Raw genomic sequence first — 25,370 nt, 5'->3', positions numbered from 1 at the left:
CCAATCAAGTAGAATCCAGTTACACATCTTAATAATTTCCTAAATTGTAAAAAATGGTGATATATTGACTATTTGGTGAGATTATCAATTTAGAGACTCAGGTTTAAAAATAACGTAATAGTTAAATCCCAATAATTGAACGCAAACATCACATTAGGTATATTTGATTAGTAATCGAGACAAACTTCATGGAGAATTTTGTTATTCCATTCCAATCAGCCCTGTGGGACACAAACAAAACCACTTGCTATTGAAATACATGTGGAAAGGAATAATTCTGCGTTGAAGTCCACCATTAGCATATTTATTAACAACTTTAGCTAGCCTTCAATGGCCTAATGTTATTAGACCGTTGAAGGCCAGATATCCTATTCATCCCTATAGTCTGTATTATACGAGTTTTTGCAGTGAATTGCCGATAACTTTGAGCCTCAATTGGCTAATTTATAATACAGCGGAACGGGGAGACAACGGGGACGGGCGCCGTCTATTATTCTACGACCCGTGTAATACACGCCCCTTCCTAAGATAAATCCGGCTTTACTGTGTACTACTGCATGGCTAGTTGGAATGGAAATGTAAGTATTTTCCTACAAGTGTGACAGAAGGGTTTTTTCAGTATAACATTCGGTTAAATGCGAATAAATTTCCTAAAATAGGTGTAGTTATGTAGTGTAGCAATCAATGTGTTCACCTGGAAAATTACGAATAAAACAGCTCATTCGGCTAGCTGAAATGGATTTAAAATTCCTGTTCACTCTTGTTACACAGGTACAAATGAATTTTGAAAATAAAAATAAAAATGAAATTGAAATAAAATGAAAAGAAAATGTACATAATTGAAAAGAAACTAATAATGAATTTTAGATACTATATATTCAGTTTCAAATTTCTACGTCTTTTGAGCCCGACTTTCTTGGACGTTGTTGACCTATTAACCCCAAATACTGTAGGGTTCTTCCCTTATTCAAGAGGAATCGCAAGGACCAAGACATAATATGTACCTATACTACAATCACAATAAAGATGCACTAGAAATAAACAAACCAAGACACTTGAATGTTATGAGGAGCACTCCCAAATCATGATTTACAATGTATATACATTGTAAATCCCAAATCTTCCCCCATTTTACCATATTTGATTTAACTGGAGCAACCCATGTTCTTATCCTTTTCTAGATGAGGCAACGAAGCATTAAGCCTAGGAATTTTGTGCAGTAAGATGAATCGTCATGCAACCTTTTGCATTCAATTCGAGCGAGTGTCAGGCAATTTTGTGAACTAAATTGATCTCCGGCAAAATATTTTGTGCATGAGAAAATGCATTTTCAAAGTGCATCTCGAAGAGATGGAAAATGAAAAATTTAGAACTCAGGAAATATTGACGGAAATGAGTTCAATTTTTATTTTGGAGGTCACTGAACATGAATTTCATGACGGCAATGATCTCCGAAGTACCTGGTGCCCAGGGTGGAACTCATCGCCTGGGACGACCGAATAATTCGCGGGACGATTGAATAATTCGCGAAATGAAGATTGGATCGAGAAATTGAAAAATACGTGTTGACACTAAACACGACCACGCCACTCCACCCCCTGGAGGTGGGTGGGGGTAACTTTAAAATCTTAAATAGAAACCCCCATTTGTTATTGCAGATTTGGATTGCTTACGTAAAAGTAAGCAACTCTTATTCGAGACATTTTTTAGAATTGTGGATAGATGGCGCTATAATCGGAAAAAACTATTTTTTCGTGATACCATAGGTAAATCATAGAAACGGTCTAATATCTCGAGAAATACACTTCCAAATAAAAAACCAAAAAATACGTCTTTTATATTTTTTAAGTACCTATCGAACAACATAAAACAATACCCTTCACTCTACCCCCTGGAGGTGGGGTGGGGTGTAACTTTAAATTCTTAAATAGGAGCGCTATTATGGATAGATAGCGCTATTATGGATAGATAGCGCTATAATCGGAAAACACTATTTATTAGCGCCATCTATTAACAATTCTAAAAAATGTTTCGAATAAATATTTCTTATTTTTTCATGAGGAATCCAAATCTGCAATAAAACATGGGGATTTCTATTTAAGATTTTAAAGTTAATCCCCACTGGAGAGTCGTGTTTGATGTTATTCCATAGGTTCTTGAAAAAAATTAAATACGTATTTTTTGGTCTTTTATTTGGAAGTGTATTTCTCGAGATATTAGACCGTTTCTATAATTTACCTATGGTATCACGATAAATCGTTTTTTTTTCGATTATAGCGCCATCTTTCCACAATTCGAAAAAATTTCTCGAATAAAAGTTGCTTATTTTTACGTAAGCAATCCAAATCCGTAATAACAAATGGGCGTTTCCGTTTATGATTTTAAAGTTACCCCCACCCCACCTCCTGGGATGGACTGGGGGGTCGTCTTTAGTGTCATTCGATAGATTTTTGAAAAATATTAAACGCGTATATTTCAGCTTTTCGATCCAATCTTCATTTCGCGATTTATTCGATCGTCCCAGGCGACGAGCTACACCCTGAGCACCAGGTACCTCGGAGACCATCGCCGTCATAAAATTTGTGTTCACTGACCTCCAAAAACCCCAAATATAAAAATAAACTCATTTCCGTCAATATTTCCTGAGTTCTAAATTTTTACATTTTCCATCTCTTCGAGATGCACTTTGAAAATGCATTTTCTCATGCACAAATTTTTTTGCCGGAGATCAATTTAGTTCACAAAATTGCCTGACACTCTCTCGAATTGAATGCAAAAAGTTGCATGACGATTCATCTTACTGCACAAAATTCCTAGGTTTTGGGCTTTTTAGTGCTTCGTTGCTTCGTCTATTCGTAGTTTTCCACATTTTAAAGTCTAGAGACTACCCATTGAACCTGGGTAAGAGTTTTCCTGGATTTTAGTCGCTTTAGTTGTGTTCGAGCTTTTTATAGGGCATGCCGCACAGTGGTCCTTTCTGACGATCTATGGTTGCAAAAGTATTACACCACAATTAGTCGGAGAGATAGAAGCGGATTTTGTGCGTGATAAGTAATATGGAAAAACTATACGGAAATATGTTGAATTAGTTGTGTACATGACTTTCTCCAACGGCCGGAAACCAGAGTGGGGGACGAGGGTAGTTATACGGGGTCAAAGACGCGGTTTTTATTATTTTTTTTTGTGACGCTCATGATCGAGATAGTGAACCAAAATTTGGGAATAAGTAGGTCATGACGTAACTAAGTAAAATCTCCAGGGATGGAACGCTGCGTGGCCGACAAAGGGATGGGGGTAGTGGTGAATATAAAAAATATAAAGGGTTTTATTTGCGACTTTCGTGACTGAGATAATGCACCAAAATTTGGTAATAAGTAGACCATGACATAACTAAGTAAAATCCCCAGAGCCGGAAACCAGAGTGGGGGACGAGGGTAGTTATATGGGGTCAAAGTCGCGGTTTTTATTATTTTTTTTGTGACGCTCATGATCGAGAAAGTGCACCAAAATATGGTAATAAGTAAGTCATGACGTAAGTAAGTACAATCTCCAGGGGCGGAACGTTGCGTGCCGACAAAGGGGTGGGGACAGGGGTGAATATAAAAATTATAAGGGATTTTTGTGACGTTCGTGATCGAGATAGTGAAGCAAAATTTGGGAGTAAGTAGATCATGACGTAACTAAGCAAAATCTCCAGGGTCGGAAACCAAAGTTGGGGATGAGGGTAGTTTTAAGGGGTCAAAGTCACAGTTTGTATTATTTTTTTTTGTGACGCATCACAACATTTGACCGCCACGCAGCATTCCGCCCCTGGAGATTTTACTTAGTAATGTCATGATCTACTTATTCCCAAATTTTGGTGCACTATCTCCATCATGGGCGTCACAAAAAAAATAATAAAAACCGCGACTTTGACCCCTTATAACTACCCTCGCCCCCACTCTGGTTTCCGGCTGTTGGAGAAAGTCATGTGCACAACTAATTCAATATATTCCCGTATAGTTTTTTCATATTGCTTATCACGCACAAAATCCGCTCCCAGCTCTTAGACTAAATATAAGGGACTGAAAATTCGTATACAGGTAAAACATTGTTGTATATGTAAAATACAAGAACCTACAAAAATTAAAAAAATATAGAAAGAGCACGTTCGAGCACACAAGAGTAACTTTTTCTGAGAGATAAATGAATAAAGTAACAATAAAAAAATAGTTTAGCAACAATCCCGAACAATCCCAAAAGTTCTACTCTATTAAAATCTTTACAAATTCTTATTTTAGTGCTAATCTATCATCATCTTTACAATCAAATATTTTTTTTATCAACAAAGGTACAACTATTGTTTTATAATATTGTAAATATACCTGTTCGCTTACTTCCATTTCAAAAAAATATTAAAATAACAGTTTTAGGTACACTTAAATTCACTTTGAAAGGGCACGGGCGCTGGTAAATTGGTAAATTGCCTGAAACTACTGAGCGTAAGTTCGGTAAAGAAGTACAACTTTCGGTTTCAATTGTTCACTTCGAGGTGGGAGTTGAGTTCTAAGAACGATTTATTTTGTTTACCTAGTTATCTAGGTATTCAATGAGTGTCATTACAACCGATTATTTGAAGATGAATTTTATACCTTTTGCAATCATAGATTATGAAAAAGGACCACCGTGTGCCGCTCGTCCGCAATCTGTTTAATTTTCTCTATGTGCTCTGCAACGCCTCTGTGTGTCGACGGTTCTGCAAAACCTGCTGCTTTATATAGATTTGATAGTGGCGTTGGTTTCATGCACCCCGTTACTATCCTGCATGTCTCATTATTTAGCGCACTATCAACTTGTTTGGTGTGGGCAGATCTGTCCCAAACAGGGCACGCATATTCAGCAGTTGAGAAACACAATGCCTGTGCCGTTGTTCTTAAGACTCAAAGACATGCACCCCATTTACTTTCCGTTAGCTTTCCGAGTATGCTGTTCCGAGTTGCTACTTTCCCTCTCGTTTTTATGAAATGTTGTTTGTAGGAGAGGGATTGGTCCAAGCTACAGTCGAACCCGCTATTGGAATAGCCCTCGTGCCTAGCAAAAATATTTTTATAAGCGGGATATTCTAATAACCGGCCATGGGTGGCAAGTTGAAATAAGTGTACCGAATAAACGTTATATAGTACATACTATGTCAATTTGTATATGCATATGGTTTTAGGCCTTTTTATATCAATAAAAATTTATAATCTATTTACAAAAATAATTACGAAACGATTAGAAAATAAATTGGAATTGGGTTTTAGAAAAGACTTCCGAACAAACGATCAACTATTGGTAATCAATAATCTTGTAGAAAAATGCTGTTTCTAAAAACAGTCAAGTGGATGACAATATGTACCTACAGAAATTTGTAGACAAATGAAATTATTTTCTGACCTTGTCGGCGAACGATTGAATTTTCTGCGGGAATAGATCGTTGCTCATAACACAGTAATAAAGTGTTTATTAGGTACCTGACAAACCGTAATAATATACAAAACAGCAGACTTTCGAAGCTCTTACCGACAAACCATTATACCAGGCAAATTTTAAATTTTTAAGAAGTTGTACGTAAAAATTTATTCTATTAATAGATTTGAAATCAGACTTGAAATTATTCTATTAAGCGGTATTATTTTACCAAACCATATTCCAATAAACGGAGAAATTTATTAAAGGAAACGTTTCGGGACCTCGAATTTATATTCTATAAACCGGGATATTCCTATAACCGGTACTGTAATAAGCGGGTTCGACTGTATATGCTGTTCTCATATATTACAATCCAACAAGCGAGACGTGGAGGCTGAACTTCTCGTATTGTGTATTTTCGCTCAAGGTCAGCCGCCAGCTATCGTTTGTCCGATTGTACCATTCCACGCAATTTGGAGTTTTCGCTTGGCTTCCTTTGCGCGCGAAGGTGGAAGGCGCAGGCTTAATTATTAGAGGGATTGGATCTCAGAGAATTCTGCAGGTAGTACGCTGTCATTGTTTTTAAGGCAGTTTCGAGTTTCTCCTCCACTTCTTCAAAACTATTTCCTTGAGCACACATTGCGAGATCGTCAGCATAGAGGAAGTGCTTGCTTTCAGTCGGCGTAAGTTGGTCGTTTGTATATATGTTTGAGCATTGGTGCTAAAACACTTCCCTGTGGAAGGCCGTTCTTTTGAAAGTAGTGGTTGAACCCGTATTGTTTGCTATCCACTCATCTATGATCTGCCGAAATCATGAAAGTCACCTATTTCCGGAATATTTTGTTTGTATTTATCCGAATTGAGAACTTGATCATGGAAATGTTGATTCTTGATAGTAAGAAATTAAGTTATTTATAGATTTGTGTTAATAAAAATATATATTTATTTTTGTACATTGATTTACATACGGTGATATACCATAAATGTTTACTAATACTTTTAAAACTTTTTCAGAGTATAAACGTGTACATACTTCAGACTGTTAAAATATAAAAATGTGCTTTGTTTTTGAATTCGCTGTTATATATTGCTACAAAATTACTGAAATATATTATTGATATTACTAATTTATCGTGTTTCATTTCAAGAACCGGTTTTTTCATTCATCAAAAATTAATCTGTCGTACAAAATTATATATGAACTGTAAATATTGCACTATTCTCGAAACTCTATATTCTTTAAGATTTATTGTGTCCCTCTCTCTTCAGTCCTGACCCCCCAGGAGGTAGTGTAGTGGTCATGTGATGTCGTTTGTTGTCTATCTCCAAAGATCTCTGTTTCTGGTCATTTCGTTTAATTCATGCATAGGTATAGTCGGTTCGCTGAACTCGGACACAACTGACTAGTGATTTTAGTAGGTAATGTTTTTGTTTCTAGCCAATTTTGCTAAAATTGGTAAAATTACTAACTATTTAGTAATTATTAACTATTTAGTAATTATTTTATTGAAGTTATACTTCTTTACCGGCGATAGAGGGTGATTTTTATATGTTAAAACCTATCAGCCCGGCGCATGCGCATTATAACTTTGTTCTGATTGGATGTTCAAATGACATGTCAAAAATTATCCGATATGGCAGCTGTGGTTTGGAGGTAAAGGTAAACAAATGTATAATATATTAGTTTTATTGTTGTGAGGACAGAAACAAAAAAGTTTATAATATTGTAGTGACTTTTAAATAGTTTTTAAAAGCAACAGGTACGTAATAATTGTTAATGTATCATGGGTATAAACCTACCTATTTGATCTGCCAAAATACATAGTATGTAATACTTTTATTTATATAATTTGATTACCATCAAAATTTCTATCAATATTCACCTAATATATTGTTTTCTTATTCTATGTTTTGTTGTATTTTTTCAATTCTAAATCATTTCAATTCAAAATTAAAATAATTTGATCAATTTTCAAAATATCACAAGTTTAATCCATTTAGTTAGTCGATCTTCGTAAATAATGACACATAGTGTCCGTGGCTAAGCGTTGAAGGCGAATGAATTCCAATACCAACCGCGCTTATCAGCGCTTGTTCGAGTCCCAATAGAAACTTTCTTTTTTGTTTTTTTAATACATTTTATGATTGTAAGTATATTTATTATATAATTGTATTTTCAGAAAATACGTATTTAGTTAAAAAAATTTTCGACAATTAATGTTCAGACATCATTTGTGGCTTGTTTAATGTGTTTGTGTGTGTTTTATTCTTTTATTATTTTAATTTTTGGCACTGTTCTAATAAAAATGTTTGAGAAGTAGTAAGTATAAATTAGTTTAATATTTAAACAAAATATAAATAAAAAGTATATTAATTTCGTTTAAATCATATAATAGAAATATAACTTCTTACGTGCGTACAAAGTACACACACATTATTTTTGTCAATTTTACCAAATTGGCAAAATTACGTACTAAAATCACTAGCCAGTTGTGTCTGAGTTTAGCGAACCGACTATATTTTGCATATTCCTGTAATTTGGTCGATCCATGTTGTTAGGGATCTACCTCGTGGCCTTCGACTTTTCCTTGGATAATAAGTCTCCATGTTTTCTGTGTCTACTCTCATAATATGTCCAAAGTAATTTAATTTTTGGAGACAAAACTGGAGCTGGATAGCAAAACAAGGGAGGTATACAACAATGTACAAACTACAGGGCTATAAAACTACTACGAGTCAGACCATGAAAATATGGGAGAGAGTAATTGATAGACGGATACGTGAAGAAACCGAAATATCCAATAATCAATTTGGCTTTACGGTGGAGACGCGCTCTGGAGGAAAAAGGTTTAAAACTTAGTAGGACAAAAACGGAGTATTCGGAATGTTCATTTAAATATGGAGTTACTACAAATAAAATGGTATCTTTTAATGGTGAAGTGATTGTAAAAGCAATAGTTTTAAGTACCTAGGATCGATATTACAGAGTAATGGAGAAATAGATGGAGATGCATGCAGTAGAATTAGGGCTGGATGGATCAAGTGGAAGGAAGCGCGTGGTGTGTTGTGTGACAGAAAAAATCCAATGTAACTGAAGGGAAAATTCTATAAAACAGTCATAAGACCGACTATGATGTACGGAACTGAATGTTGGGCAGTGAAAAAGAAAGAGGAGCAACGAATGCATGTGGCGGAAATGAGAATGCTTAGATGGATGAGTGGAGTGACAAAAAAGGATAACATTAAAAATAGGTTAAGATGGTTTGGTCCTGTTAAACGTCGAGACGTTAATCACCCAATACGAAGAATTGCTGAAGCACAGATTCCTGGAAGGAGTAGGAGAGGAAGACCTGGGGGGAGACGATAAGGCAGGACATGTTGGTAAAGGGGATTATATAATCGAAGATAGAATTGTGTGAAGAAATGCAATTAGGGAAGCCGACCCCACATGGGGATAATGCAAAGAGAATGATAATGGACTTTGCTGGATAGCCTTTTGCTGAACTTTAGCTCATTTAAAATTGAATTATTTCATTCTCTCGTTGATTATGTGTAGCATTATTTTGCTGCATGTTAGATAAGGTAGATGTTCTATAATTGTATTAGGAAGCTGGGTCGTCAGGCCATTGGTTGAAATGCCATATTTTTTTACAGAGCAAGTGAGCATTTACAGAGCATTTCTGCTCTTATAATATCTGAACCTGGTGCTTTGTTATACTTGTGTTTACTAAACGTCAGTCTTATTTTTCATTGCTCAAGTTCTTGGCAATGATCATCTTTATATAGATCGTGGCAACATAATCTCCATGTATCTGCTATATTTGTTGACAGGAGAGAAGAACAATGAAGTTGTGTGTGTGTGTGTGTGTGTGTGTGTGAAAAAAATGGCTTGGATGCGGGTCCCTTAGCCACAGATTTTTATTTTATTTTTACCTCAATTTATTAGTTATGTTATATTTATACCTATTTCACTTAAATGATTATATTTGTTTCTTTCAAGTAGTTTATGAGTAATTTAAATATTTCCATTTTATGACAACTTAGTAGATATTCTATACTAATTGGAAAATGAACTTGTGTTTGTCGTAAATTGTAATATAATTGATTTATATATCTCTCGTTAATTTGGCATTCAAAGAAAATATGGTTCAAATCTCTAATCGAAACATTATCACAAAAACAGACTGATTAATTAACTATTCCTAATTTGTGCAGATGTGTGCCTCATATTTTCCGTGTCGAGTTTGTAATCTGACAATAGTAGAAATATCTTCTAGTGTCTTGTGCCACTATTTCCCATTTCCATTTTCTCTTTCCGTCTTTTTCTAGGCCGCCCAACAGACCTTCTTCCATCTGGCCTTTCCCAGAACACATTGTTTATAAGGCGATTGTCGTTACTGCGTATCACATGCCCTGCCCATCTGAGTCTATTGGCCTTTATATATCTGACTATATTTTGATTTCTGAAGAGAGACTCTAACACTCTAACTCGTTATTGTATCTGCGCCTCCATTCGTTTGTCACACTGTCTCTGCAAGGGCCATATATCATTCGAAGGATTTTTACGTTCCCACACCAGTAATTTATTTACTTCTCTTTTTGTTAGCGTTCATGTTTCACTTCCATACGCGACTGCTAGTAGTATTATGGTCTTATATATTTGGATTTTTGCATCTCGTGAGAGAAGTTTTGACTTCATTAGATGTTGCATTGGAAAGAAAGATCTGTTTCCTGCCATTATTCGCGTTTCAACTTCTCGATCTATTTTGTTGTCATTAGTGATTGTTGCTCCTAGATATTTAAATTCTTTAACCACTTCGAAGTTATGATCGTTTATAGTAAGTAGTATTTTGCCTTATTCGCCGTCGCTTTTGTTTTGAGACGATCATGCATTTTATTTTGTTTTCATTTATTTTTAGACCGATATTTAATGTAGCTTCTTCAAAACTCGATAAAATGTTCTTAACTTCGAATGTTGATTGTGCAACTGCATCTACGTCATCGGCAAAGGCGAGTAAGATTTTTGCTCCCCGAGCAGCTAAGTCTGGTTTGACTTTTGTATAAATTTTTCACATGACATCTAAGACCAGGTTAAACAATGGAGACAACGAATCTCCCTGTCTCAGTCCAGGTAGAATTAAACACTGGTTAAATCAAAAATCAAAAACTTTATTTTGCTTTGAAAGGATTGTCCGTAAAATACCACACCAACCTGTGACGAAATATATATTTATTTACTTTTCTCGAAAGCCAAGCGGTTATTATGTAAACTGCAAGGTACTGCATCCATGCGAATTTTAGGATATGCCAAAAGTTGGGCTGATAATAAATTTGATTTTCTGGATATTTCACCTTCAGTTCTAGGACAAACGACGTGGAGCTTTCGGTTCCAACAAATGTATTGATGTTCGATAAATGTGTTGTCACTAAAATCGTAAAAGTGATAGGTTATAATTGTGTGCCAGAAGTTAATATGAAGATAACTATTTTGAGTAACCTGATATATCAGTTTAAACCACAAAAACCAATAACAATAAAAAAGAAACACTGGATGACGAAAAGAACGATTAACTTAATGGAATCTCGAAGCTCGAAGACAAGATATGCTTTCAGAAAAACATCTCCAGAACATAAGAAAATCCTAGAGAAAGAAATAGGGGTAGCGGCTAGACACTTTTCAACGATCTCAGTAGTGAATTGGTCTACTTCAGGAAAGCGCGCCTTTCTCTCAATCCCTCACTCAGGAATAAAATGTCCCATCCCTTTCAAAATCTGTTATCTTTTTCCCATCCCTCCCTGATGAAGGGCATCACCGATCATCATAGTAGGTACCAGATTAGGCGCAGAACAAATGATCCTGGATTGGATTGAAACTGGATTATCACAAGCATAACTGGGGCAGTTTAAATAGTTGTGGTACTGCGATATGGAAGGCAAGGGGAAATAAACTACCCCAGTATTATTCCCTAGTTGATTCATAATGTCAGTGACTAATGTAAAGAAAAGATCTCCCGATCATGGCCCTCGGACACCCAGGTCCGGTAGGAGAATACAAGCACACAGAGCTTTCCATACCATTATCCAGCAAAATCTCTTTGACAGTAAAAAAGAAATCAGAATATAATCAGGCCTTAGAATAGGCACATGGAATGTGAGAAGTCTCTAGGTGTTCTTGGGATAAGCGAGATATGCTGGTCTGGTAAATGTAGTATAGACGACCACGACGTACGTCGTGTATATACGTATATTCTAATCCGGAGAAGAAGGCACTAACCACCGGAATGGCGTGGCATTCATTGTACATAAAGACTTCTCTAGTTGATTCTGTAAGTTACGTTTCGGACACAGTCATTATGATGAAATTAAACTCAAAGCCAGTAGATATTAATTTGTCCAAGTTTGTGTGCCCACAGTAAGGAGTACCTAGTGAAGATGACGGAGAGAAATTTTATGATATAAAGAGGGCAATGAGTCGTCCGAAAAATAAAAACAATTAATAATAAAAACTATATAAGAACTTTATAGAATAAAAACTATTCTAACAATAGAGGACTGCAAAGTAGGAAAATGTAGACAAGACAACATTGTAGGCATTTTCGGGCTTGGACAACGTAATTACAGAGGAGATCGTTTTGCAGAATTCTGAGTAGAGAGCAATTTATGTATGACACATATGTAGGTACATTCTTTAAACTACTCAAGCGTGGTTAGTACATTTAGAGTCACGAGTAGATACTAAAGATAAAGTCATAAGATATCAGATCGATTATATAACAATTATTTAAAGATACCGAAATTCAATCAAGATTTGAGATGTGAATATTTCAGAGAATACTTGAGATCCCGTGGACTGACCCAGTCAGAAAGATAGTCCTTAAAAGAATGAAGAAGAACCGATCAAATCTCGAAAGTTGGAATACTTTGGACACATTATGCGAAATGAATTCAGATATGCCCTTCTACAAGCCATCCTGCAAGGAAAAATAATTGGAAAGCGAGGTCCAGAAAGAAGACGAACATCCTGATTAAAGAAGCTCAGAACCTGGTTTAACACAACATATGTGCAGCTTTTCCGCGCTGCTGCAGATAAAATGAAGATTGCCATGATAATTACCAACATTATTCACAGAAGAAGAGGATTATTGGAGAATATAAGAGACCGGAGGATTCAAAAACTGTGCTTAATATTATCCCTTATAGTAACATGCGCACCAAAACTTACCATTTCTTTCTAAATAGGCAGCGATTATATTTTCAATTAGAAAATTTTTACTCTCATCTCCATTCTTGATGAGCGGGTTATTAAAATCTTCTGAATGTTTTCTCCTGCATGGAATAGCACTTGATTGGATAAAATTTAAATTAGCAAAAATACGCAATTTGGTGGCTCTCTCCTGGTGGAAATTGTGTTGATAGTATATTAGTGATTGCATTTTTAATTGGCACAGGTCCTAAAACCAACACAAATCTTACAAAAACACTATGATTAGTTTAAAAACCAATTTGTGGTAACATACAAGTCGACAGATACATCTGAAACCGCCAAGGTTAGACCGATCGAAAACTTACGCGACGTTGTCAGATCAATTGTATTTCAAAGGTTTTTCGTTTTTAATTTTGTTAGCTATTTCACAGTAAAATTTTCTGCTTCCTTCTGCGTAAATTTTACAACATTGTGTATTATTTCACAGGATTGTGTACTTAATCTCCTATTTTTCACGGCACTTGTAATATTCATGACAGACATGTGGATCACAGACAAGAGGGAGTAGGACTAGGTGCAGAAGTAATCAACAATATCAGATACACTGACGATACAGCCATTCTGTAACAGAAACCTATCTATAAATATTCGCAAGAAGGTCCTGAAATGTTATGTATGGACTATTTTATTGTATGGTTTTGAGACATGAACAAATTAGAAGCATTCGAATTGTGGTGTTATCGACGAATCCTAAAGATATCGTGGGTTTTGCAGACTTCCACTTCCAATGAAGATGTTCTTCAGATGATGAATTCAGAACGTCTGCATTAATTACGTGAGGCTCAAAAATGGGGAGGAGTCCATAAAAAATCACGAAATATCACAAGGGGAGAAGGGTTTAGTAATATATCACGTGTATTTATCCAGTTATTGGTGTTGAACAAAATCTTGCTAATCCGTGGTCCGAGGATACTGTCTGTATATTAAATCTTCTCTAGGTGCCGTCTCCGCTGTCCGCTTCGAAGGTTGGCAATCATCAGAACGATTTTTACTTTTGAGAACACGGCTTTAAATAATTCGTTGTTGTTATATCCAAACCGTTCCCTAAAGTTTTTCAGTCATGAGTTACGTCTCCTTCTCATGAATCTTTTTCTTTGGATTTTCCTTGCATAATGATCTGGATTATTAGATATTTATCTCCTCTCATCACGTGTCCATATATCTCAGTTTTCTTCTCTTAATTGAGAGAAGCACTTCTCTTAGTAGTCCAGGAACCTGGATGCTTTTCACCTCGCAATTTTTACAGAATCGATCGATTTGCTTGAAAATTTGAGAATAAGTAGTGGATAGTCCATGGATCAAAATCTATATGATGCCAAAAGGCGCTTTTGCCATGGGGGTGGTTGCCACCCCATCTCGGGGGTGGACATTTTTTATTATATTTTGACCGCAAAAGTTGATAAAAACATTCATTCTAAGCAATGTTCAATACATTTTTTTGATAAAATTAATAGTTTTCGATTTATTCGCTATCGAAAGTGTTAGTTTTATATCTAAGAAATCACATTTTTTCGGTATAGGTACTCATTTGCAATTCACTCAATTTGTGCCGCAGAAAAAATTTTTTCAAACCAAGTTCTTGGAAATTGAATAATCTACAATTTCATATTGAATCATTTTTTCTTATCTCTGATGCTAATCTTTCTATTCTGAAGAAAATGGCATTTTTTACCAAACTACAAAAATTCGTTATTCGCTTTTAACTCCAGTTGTTTAAAAACGAATCATTATAAGCCAGTCAAACGTCTAGAATCTATTAATAATTCATAAATAAAAAAGAATGAATAAGGCCAATGACTAAAAATACCGCTAACTTACATTATTATGCTTCCAATTGGATTTCTCTTTTTTTTTTTTCAAAAAAATATATTGATTTTTTAACCGTAACTTTTTAATTTTGTATCTTAGAAAGTTTGGTGATAAAGAATATTATAGGTTTTTATGATATCTATAAGGCTATTAATATTAAATCTTTTTAAAATCCTCAGTCTCAAAAAGAGGTGACTTTGAAAGGGATGGTAAATGTGGTTTTTGCATGTTATTACAAGTTTTAATTATCAATAGCTCACTTAATTTTTGCCGTAGGAAAATTTTTTTCAAACTAGGTTCTTGGGAATTAAATAAGCCATAATTTCATATTTAAACATTTTTTCGTATCTCTGGTGCTAATCTTTCTATTCCGAAGAAAAAGGCATTTTTTACCAACCTACAAAAATTAATTATTCCAATTAATTATTAAAAAGGCAAACACATTGTAAACTATATCACTTGAGAAAGGCACTCTGCCGAAACAGCTGTAGTCACCTAGTTATAATAAATTTTGTGGAAGTATAGAAAACAAACGTTTTCAGTGTTTTATTGTTAGAATTAATTATTCGCTTTTAACTCCATTTTATTAAAAACTAATAATTTTAAGCCGGTCAAACTTCTAAAACCTATTAATAATACATAAATAAAGAAGGCCAAATGGGGTCAATGACTAATGTTAATTAGGCTGGTGATAAGGGGGTTGTTTTCGATAAATTTTTTGCTGAAAAAAATAGGGACTGGCATTCTTTGCATTATAAGTTACTTAATTTTTGAGCTAGAGACTTTTATTTTATTTCTTGAGATATATATTTTTAAATACTTTAAATTAGTTTTAACGAGTTATCCTCGAAATATGCATAGTTTTCCCGTCGTTTGACTTTGAATCTACAATATTTAGCATTTGACGAAGAAGAGCTAACATATAAAAAAGTATAGCTCGATTACTATTGGTTTTAAAAAAAATAAAAAAAACCGGATTTGTTTATTTTTTTAAAAGGTACATTTCTATTAAGCAAAGTTGTTTTGATTAAACGAAAACTTTTTGAGTTATTAGCAGAAAACTGATTAAAAACATTGATTTTTTCGATATAAAACTAACATTTTCGATGGCGAATAAATGGATAAATATGTATTGACTTTATCAAAAAAATGTATAGAACGTTTTTTGCTTAGAATAAACGTTCTTACCAACTTTTGCGGTCTAAATATAATAAAAAATTTCCAACCCCGAGATGGGGTGGCAACCACCCCCATGCTAAAAGCGCCTTTCGACATCATATAGATTTTGATCCTTGGACTATCCACTATACTTATTCTTAAACTTTCAAGCAAATCGATCCATTCTGTAAAAATTGCGAGGTTTTGTTCTATTGTAAGCTTCATTACTTGGACTATAGTAGTAGATGGTCCATCTACCCATGAAATCTTCAGTGTTCTTCGGTACATCCACATCTCGAATGCCTCCAGTCTCCTCACGTCAATTTTCTTCAGTGTCAACGCTTCTATCGTATCTTAAATAATGTTCATGTATTAGTACAAACAAGTTTTTCGCATTTCTTTCATTATTTTTATGTCAGTCAAAAACAACCTGCAACCTGAGGAGAAGGTTAAAAAATGCCAAAAAAACATCACGTGATTAATGGACAGCCCCAAACATCGTAAAGGAAAAGTGGAGGGAAAGAGATGGATTGGTCGAAAGAAACTTTCATGGTTGCTTAATATTAGACAATGGTATGGTTCCACAGCAGAAGAAGTATTTCGAACAGCTGCCGATAGAGAGAGGTTTCAAGAACTTGAAAACATGATGCTGAATACGGACACGGTACGGTACCTAAAGAAGAAGAAGTAATATTCATGTTTATTTAAAAAATATTAAATGTTTTCCAAATAAACACCTATTCGACGATTTTATCTGGAAACGTTGCAAACCACTGATTTCGTGTATAACGCATTTTAAATGGATGTTTACTCTTTGTACCAACGCCACAGCATAATAAACGAAACGTTTTCTATGCTGTGCCAACGCGTTCAACTGAAGTCCCTTCTCGTTTATTTGCTACCTGAGTGACCTTCCCGGTTTCATATAATTCTGCACAATTGTATTTTATAGTATGTAGTTATTACTTACGCTTAGTTCATATTTAATTGGAAGCACAATGTTGATGGAGTTGATCTTGTAGGAATGAAGATTTATATTAACTTGAAAACGTAATTCGTCGTTTTTTGCATCAAAATTTTTATCGATTTCTCGAAGCTAAAAATAAAAGACAAATTAAAAAATAACATTAACCAAAATATAAATTAAGTCTCTAAAAAAATATTCATTATCTAGTCTTTGATCTAGATGATGAACAGTTTTTCTGGTATAGCTTATGACCTGATTTTAAGATGGTATATGCCTACTCTGGTAATCAATTTTCACTCAGACCAAGTAGGTATATCCCGTTTAAAATTTTGAGAGCTCTTGTTCTAATTCGTCAAGATGTTCTTCGGATAGTTCCTATATTGTAAGTGGCGATACGAAGAAATTATGGTTAATTTTTTAGATCCAATCGAATATTTGCCTTTCCCAGAATCCACGAGGCTGACTGATTGCTCAGTGTAAGATTCTGAGTATCTAACTCTACTCATCATCACCATCATCATCATCATCATCTTTGGCTTTTACAACTCTTCTTCTGTCTTTGCCGCGTTTACTATTGTCTTCCATTGGTTCCGGTCCTGTACTACTATGTCCCATGGTCTCACTTCCATCTTCTCCAGGTCTTCCCCGACTGCATCTTTCCACCTTTTTCTTGGCCATCCTGCCGGTTTTCTACCGTCTGGTCTTTCCCAAAACACATTGCTAATCAGTCTGTCGTCATCACTCCATACCACGTGGCCTACCCATCTTAGTCTACTGGCTTTTATGTATCTCACGATGCTTCCCTGCCCGAAGAGAGTCTCCAATTCAGTGTTGTATCTAACTCTACTCACCTGGAGTAATTTCGTATTGATAGTCGACATCTTCAGTTAAGAGGTTTTAGCATACACATATGTAAAACGCCACGCTGACCGAGAGGGTTGGCGAGTGGTCAGGGATGTAGGTGGGGATAATTTGGGAATAGACAGAAACCAGTGGTTCTCAACCTTTTTGAGTCATGTACCACAAAATTATTTTAATTATTTTTGGTATGGTATGTTAAACAGTAAATGGTTAAGTTCAATTAGTTACCACTATAAACAGCCCGGATTAACCGATAATAGGATAAAAGGCCCGGTTTCAGGTAAAATTTATTTTAGGCTTTATTATGGGAGTACCGTCTAGTCAGTGTTAATTGCAAAAGACCAACACTGTCTACCTTGGTGGCTTATCGCTCCGGGTGGGTCTTTACAATGGGCCAGGTCAGATAAATTTAATAATATTTACGACCGCACTAATTGAACTCAAACCATTTACTGTTGAACAAACCATACCACCTAACTGAAATACCTATCAAGTTAGGTAATTTAAATAACATGATACAAATATGCTGGATTTTGGATGTGTTTTTGTATTTTGTGTACCACCGCAAATAATGATATGTACCACCAGTGGTACGTGTCCCACAGATTGAGAACCCCTGGTCTAAACGATGTTTATAAAAATTCATAGGTACAAAATAACTTCCCTATCAACTAAAACTTACCTTAATGGACGAACAAAAGTCCAAATCTGATAAATAGCTCTTGTAATAGGAATATGTACTGCAAATAATTGGATTACTTAAATTATTAGTGACTGCAGTGATCAAGTAATCCCCCTCTAAGTTCACTTTTGGTTGCTCATAGTAAAAATCAGTTTTTAACCAGAATCCTAAAATTAACAATAAATAGTTTAAGTTATTAAATATATAAATATACTCAAAGTAAAGATGATTCAGATTTAACTGCAGATGAGGACCTGCACTAAGTGCGTATACCGTATTTTGAATTCAACTTATTCTCATCAGAGCATCTGTGTAGAGGCACAGGGCCCAGAGCACGCCAAATAGAATTCTATTTTGCTGACGTCACAAAATAGAATTTCATAATGGCAGAATTGACGGTTGCTAGGCAACGTGACGTCACTAAAATAGAATTCTATCTGGCGTGCTCCCACAGCTGAACTGGAATTAAATGAAAATGAAACATTCTTTTTGACTTACGATTCATAGATGGTGCTAGTTGCATCTTTTTTAATTATTTTATTAATTACACCGAAGAGATGAAAAGATTTAATTCCAGCTCAGTGCTTCTATACAGGTGCTCTGATGAGAATAAGTTGAATTTGCAATACGTATGTAGCACATAGTGGAGGCCCTGTTCTATAATCTTCTTTTTCTTCTTCTTTTACTTCTTGGAGATCTTTCGATCTGTTTAAATCTACTTAAATCATCTTTACTTTTAGTTTATATTTTTTTCAGTTTTGTGGGTATAAAAGGAACTAGTTCGCTAAAGATTATTATCACGGTGAACGACAGGTCGTGAATGCAATTATAAATTTCGAGTATTTCACCAATCGCTTTATTTTTTCCATCTAAAAAAGCACAGATGATAAATAATTCGAATTTTAGGTAGTTGCTGCCCTATTTTCACTTATTCAATAATTAGACCAGGACGTATCTGTTTTGAGGTGAATGCGAGGGATGGCATTCGGATTTTTGCAGATAAAGTTAGGTGATAACTTCAATAATTATAATTGACTCATGCTCCTTCTCAAATATGCCCGGAACATTAATAAAAAAATTTAAATATTTAAAACTTTCTAAAAATATCGATTTTTTCTACTTTCATTGCTTATAACTTTAAAACGATTCATTTTGGAACAAAGTCGCAGGGAAAGAAAATAAAGATAATTGAATTTTGTATAATATACGACTAGTTTAAAATGTCTTAAATTGTTACCCTTTTTGCAAAATAGCAATAAATAGAAAATAAGGGAGCAAAAAGACTGTTTTTATTCAATGTTTTTTAACCATTTGGTTGCACTTAGAACCTTCCAACTTAAACTTAACTTCCTAACTTTAGAACCACCAAATTTAATTAAAATCGACCTAATAGATTTTGCATAATAATTTGGCAATCTAAATTTTTTTAAAGAAGTTTAAATTTTTTAAAAACTTTCTGAACAGAAAGTAGACCATTTAGAAGTTTGCTAATTTTTTTTCATATAAAGAGGTTCTCTGCCTATCTAATACACTTTACAGAATTAAAATCGGATTATTTAAGCGGCCTCAGCACTGTTTTAAAGTTATAAACAATATTTTGGCTTATAAACAAATACAGTGAGGACGTTTGAGTTGGAATAAATTCATTTTCTTGAGAATGGGAGACTCTGGAGATAAATCCCGAAAAAGATCGATTTTTATTTTTAAATTATAATTTTTTGGCATAAATATCATACTAGTGACGTCATCCATCTGGGTGTGATGACTTAATCTAAATATTGGAACTAATTTAATCCAATTTTTTTTTTAATTCAAACCCTGTATAAATAGTTATGTTAATGTTTACATTAGTGAATACAAAATTGAATAGCCTTTCGATTGAGCTATCACACGGTACCTATTCTCATTTAAAAAAATCATCGATTACGTCATCACCCCCAGATGGATGACGTCACTACTATGATATACCAAAAAATTAGAATTTAAAAATAAAAATCGACCTGTTGCGGGATCTATCTCCAGAGACGCCTATTCTCGAGAAAATGACTTCTCACTATATTTGTTTATAAGCCAAAAAATTGTTTATACCTTTAAAACAGTGCTGAGGCCGCTTAAATATTCCGATTTTAATTCTGTAAAGTGTATTAGATAGGTAGAGAACTTCTTTATATGTAAAAAATTAGCAAACTTCTAAATGGTCTACTTTTTCTTTAGAAAGTTTTTAAAAATTTGAACTTTATAAAAAAATTTAGATTGCAAAATTACTCTGCAAAATTTATCAGGCCGATTTTAATGAAATTTGGTGAACGATTTATTTAAGTATGTTGTAAGAATTTTCTAATCGAATTACGAAAGTTCTGAGTGCAACCAAAGTGGTTGAAAAACATTGAATAAAAACAGCCTTATTTTGCCCCCTTATTTTGTATTTATTGCTATTTTGCAGAAAGGGTAATAATTTAAGACATTTTTAACCGATCGTTTATCATACAAAATTCAATTATCTTTATTTTATTTCCCTACAACTTTGTTCCAAAATGAATCGTTTTAAAGTTATAAGCAAAAAAGGAGAAAAAAATCGATTTTTTTCGAAATTTTTAAATACTTTAATTTTTTTATTAATGTTCCGGGCATATTTGAGAAGGACTATGAGTCAATTATTATTGTTGAAGTTGTTATCTAACTTTATCTGCAAAAATCCGAATGCCACCTCGCACATCCAAAAATAGACATTTTTTCACAGATCTGCCCTGGTCTAAATACCCATCTACATTATAAAAAATAAATAAAAATTTAACAAAAATTTCGTAAACATTATTTTGTAAATTCCAGGAAAAATAAATGAACGGGGAGAAGAATATGGAAGAAGAATAGGTACTAATAAGAATAATAATAGTTTAGAGCGGGTAACAAGACAAGAGAGACAAGAGAGAAGAAGGAAAATGATTAATTTTACTTACCTCCAGTTTTATAACAAATTATGTATGGAACAATTATTTTAAATAACCAGGAGATCACCGCTAAAAATGTAGCTTTTGAACATAACGTACTTTTGTACCTTGTTTTCACAGTTTGTGTAAATATTTCTAAAACTACCATGGTTTAATTCCTTCAATGAAAAGTTATATTCTGTTTATATTTATGTGCAAACTGTTGACATTCTTGAAACTGTTGCTATGGTTACCTTCCCCTACATATAGACCAACAGCAACACACGAATATATCTTGTGTTACACTTTGAGAAGGTTGCCAAATGTGTTTGTTAAAAAAAAATTTTTATTAGCTAATAAAAATATACTTTTTTATTTAGCATTTTGATGAAACTGATTTAAAAAAATGTTAAATGAAATCTTATCTTTCAATTCAGTGGAACTGGCACTTTGACGAAAATGCACAATTTAAATAAATAAATAAATAAGTAAAAATACTTTAATACATCGAAACGATTTTTTTTCGTCAGGCCATACCTACATTTCCCATGATGTTAAAGATTCATGGCAAAAACTACAAACTCCACAATCTTCAGTAAATTGGGTTCTTTCCTAATGCAGCGCATATTAATGGAGTTCTGAAGCTATTTTGCTAAGATGACTTTAAAATGAAATTACCAATATTTGTAAGTTGAGTTCGTGGGACGACTTTATTGGAAGATACTTCATTCGATTAGATGAAATCAACTTTAGGTACTTAAGAATATCCATATCCTTAAAAAAAATCATATACATAATGTAATTTGTCTTTAAAAAAATAATCATATGCAATGACGTCGGCAAAACTCTCCTGTTAGTGATCTCATTGTAAATCATGAGGGAAAACCCCATAATACTATCCCGATATGGTTAGTACTTGGTCTTACATTTAGTTTAACCTCTAAATTAACACCAAACTCTGACTTTATAATATGTATGCTATTTTAAGGCCGTCGGTACATAATTCGCAAATATTTTACGGCGATCCCTACTTTTTCTGTCTTTACACGGCAAATTACGTGTAGTAAAATTCACACTGGTATGGATATGTAAACTTTACTAGAATGTCATTCTACTTGAAAATGTCATAATTAACTTATAGAGATGGCTTTTGAATGTTCTTGGATAACTGTTATTTGTAGATATAATTGCAAATTATTAATTCAGTTAATAAATGTGATTATTTCATTCATAGGAGATTCTGACCAATAGAAAGATACAGAAATCTAAATTATACCGATAATTTTTGATAATTGCCCGTCGTCAAGTATATTACGTCAGATGCCCTTCGTTGCTATGAAAAAATATATTCAGTGACATTAATGACAATTAATGTTTAAAAATTATAAAAGTGATGACTCTCAACCGTCAAAAATTTATAACAACTGTGTGTTTAATTGTACTAATTTGTACTTACATAAATAAATTACAATAAAATTTTGGTTTTGAACAGTTTTATTCATGAAATAATCGCAACAAATTGCACTCGATCTCTAAAATTAATATAGAATTGTTGCCCTCGTGACACTTTGACATAATTTCACTCGCCTTCGGCTCGTGAAATTAAAACTGTCAAAGTGTCACTCGGGAAAAATTCAATAATTTTAGAGCTCTTGTGCAATTACTACTGATAATTTTTTCACTATGTATTCAGTGAGTTTAATAATTTATATGTAGGTACAACAAAAACTAATAATCAATCGAGAAAAGAGGAAAAGTGCTAAAGTGATTTTTTAATAATATATTGTTACTATGGAACGCTTAAAATTTTGAACATCTTTAACAACAAAATACTTGGATCACAGAATATATTATCCTGATATATTCTCTGCTTGAATCTTCCACAAATAATACACAATAAATAACTTTTGATTAAGTTCACGTATTAAATCAATTATTTATCAAATACCCTATATATCAATATTATTTAATCAACAACTCAAAATATTCCCGATGCCACGTCAAATATTTAAAATTGTCACTGATTGTCACTGTCTGACTGACAATATGCTGACAATATTCTATTCGACTGAGTGCGTTGTAAGACAAAGATAGATTTGGAAAATATTACCACGGACATTGTGGTAATTTTTTTCGAATCCTGAAAACACCAAAAAATTTTTTTGAAAAATTTAAACTTAGAATGAAAGACTAAATTATTACCGATGGCCGAAAGTCCCTTAGAATAAATAAAAAGTTTATTTTGAATGAGATATTTGAAATTAAAATCACACTAAATTTTCTCTTAGTTTTTCACCCCTGTAACTTATTAAAATAAACATTATAGAAGTTCTCAGGGACTTTTGGCCCTCGCTAATAACGTAACCTTTCATTCTGCGTTTAAATTTTTCAAAAATACTTATTAGTTTTCTCCGGATTCGAAAAAAATGAATCCCCATTTGAATATCATTGCAGCCGAAAATCGGAAAATACGTACCCATCCCCTTAAAACATAAATGATAAGCTTGATATGTTAATGGTTTACTAATTGTGGTATTTTATTTCTATTGTTTTTCTCTTTTAATATGGTAACCAGATCCTATTGCATTCTACCGAGGAATTTGCAACACAATTGGTTTCATTTAAAATAATTAGAGTAGCTTCATTGTTTTTCCTCTTTTTACCATCTGTTTCTTTCAGGACTATACTTGAATCTCTCCACTGAACTCTATGTTTATTTTCCGATGATGGTTTACATATTTGAAATCTATCAAATCTTCTATTTTTAATATAAGATTGATGTTCACTTATTCTAACGTTTAATGGTCTTGACGTTTCACCTAAATAAAAATGTTCGCATTCACAAGGTATTTTATAAATACAATTCTTTGTTCTTTCTTGTTTATTGTTAGGTTTAGTTTTAGATAAAATAGATCTCAATGTGTTTTTTGTTTTGAATTTTGTTTAAATGTTGAATTTAATTCCTATTGTTTTAGATTTTTTAACGTAGTTGCCTTCAAGTTAAGAAAAATATACTGATAAATCTTTTCAGTGAAAATATGCTGCTTTAATAAAGATATTCGTCAAAATTGGAGAACTTTATCTAGGATAGACCTTTTTCTGCGTTCAGGATGTAAAGAAGTAAAAGCTAAATCTTTTTTTAGTTGGCTCCTAGGTAGCTTTTTCTTGCGTCTCTTTTCTTTATAAATTGAGTCTGCGTCAAAAACGAAAGATATAATAAAAGAAGCCGTTGGAGGGGAAAATGTCAGATAAACTATAAAAACCAAAAACCATATTGGTGGACAACAAAGAAGTTCATCAGAAGGTTCAACATCAGAACATAGAACAGAGATCAACAAGACAGAAGAGAATATAGTAGATAAACTTATGAAACAAAGCAATAAGAAATAAAGATCAGAAAACACAAATTTTGGCCAGGGAGGCAAAAGGCAAGGAGAGCATGGAAAACGTTGATGAACTTTAGACAGAAGCGGTCTTACATTGTTTATATAGGAGTATAGATTATAAGTAAAAAAGACATTTAATCTTTGCATGTTTTGTTTTGCAACACATTGTTATCACCAAATTTATTAAAAGTAGTTGTTAGATACTTGAGTCAAAAAGTGTCTAGGAATATTCGTTACTTTTCTGGTCTATTCACCGGACACGGTGTGTAGAGATAAATTTCGTAACAATTAATTTCTGGTTCCTGTAGGAAGTTATATGATAACTTAATTATCAGTTATACAATAACATATTCACCTATTAGGTTGAACTGTTTATATTGAGGACAAACAACAAAACGGTTTTAAATATTACTTTTATATTCCAATCTTTTCTAAGAAACTACCATCTATTAAAAAAAAATAGTTTATTTTTAGAAATAGGAATAGTATAGAAAAATGCTAGTACAACTAAAGGTTTAAGATGGAAATCGAAAAAGTGCTTTTTTAATTTTGCAGTTGTGTTTAATTTCCATATCCTATTAATTAACAAATAGGAACGTTTTTGGTTATTGCCAAAATTTTATGGTCCTTTTTATCATTTCCACTTATTTCAGATAATACAGGCTACAGCACCCGTAATGAAACTAGATCTGTGTTGACTTTGATGTTAATCATTACATTACTATCAACTTTTTTACGATGTCTATAGCCGATATTGTGTAAAATAATATGTAAATTATATCATCAATATAATATGTATAACCAAACTAAAAACTAAAATGTAATACAGTATTGGATCAGTGTGAGTTATAATATATTTAAGTACCTTTAATCCCAATTGAATGTA

General features: G+C 33.4%; 1 protein-coding gene across 1 annotated transcript; it reads right to left on the bottom strand.

Annotated features, from left to right (window-relative positions):
• Positions 1-10,578: 10,578 nt before the first annotated feature.
• Positions 10,579-21,381, bottom strand: LOC114324611 (transmembrane protein 231-like). The gene is made up of 5 exons (XM_028272478.2): positions 21,129-21,381; positions 18,172-18,338; positions 16,632-16,757; positions 12,653-12,881; positions 10,579-10,856 (listed from the first exon to the last, which is right to left on the bottom strand). The coding sequence occupies exons 1-5, from the start codon at positions 21,265-21,267 to the stop codon at positions 10,600-10,602; spliced, it is 918 nt and encodes a 305-aa protein (XP_028128279.1). The 5' UTR covers positions 21,268-21,381; the 3' UTR covers positions 10,579-10,599.
• Positions 21,382-25,370: the final 3,989 nt, after the last annotated feature.

Source organism: Diabrotica virgifera, chromosome 1 (genome assembly GCF_917563875.1).
Source record: "Diabrotica virgifera virgifera chromosome 1, PGI_DIABVI_V3a".
Taxonomy (NCBI): Eukaryota; Metazoa; Arthropoda; class Insecta; order Coleoptera; family Chrysomelidae; genus Diabrotica; species Diabrotica virgifera.
Note: the sequence above shows the minus strand (reverse complement) of the source record. Positions and strands in the feature narration are given on the sequence as shown.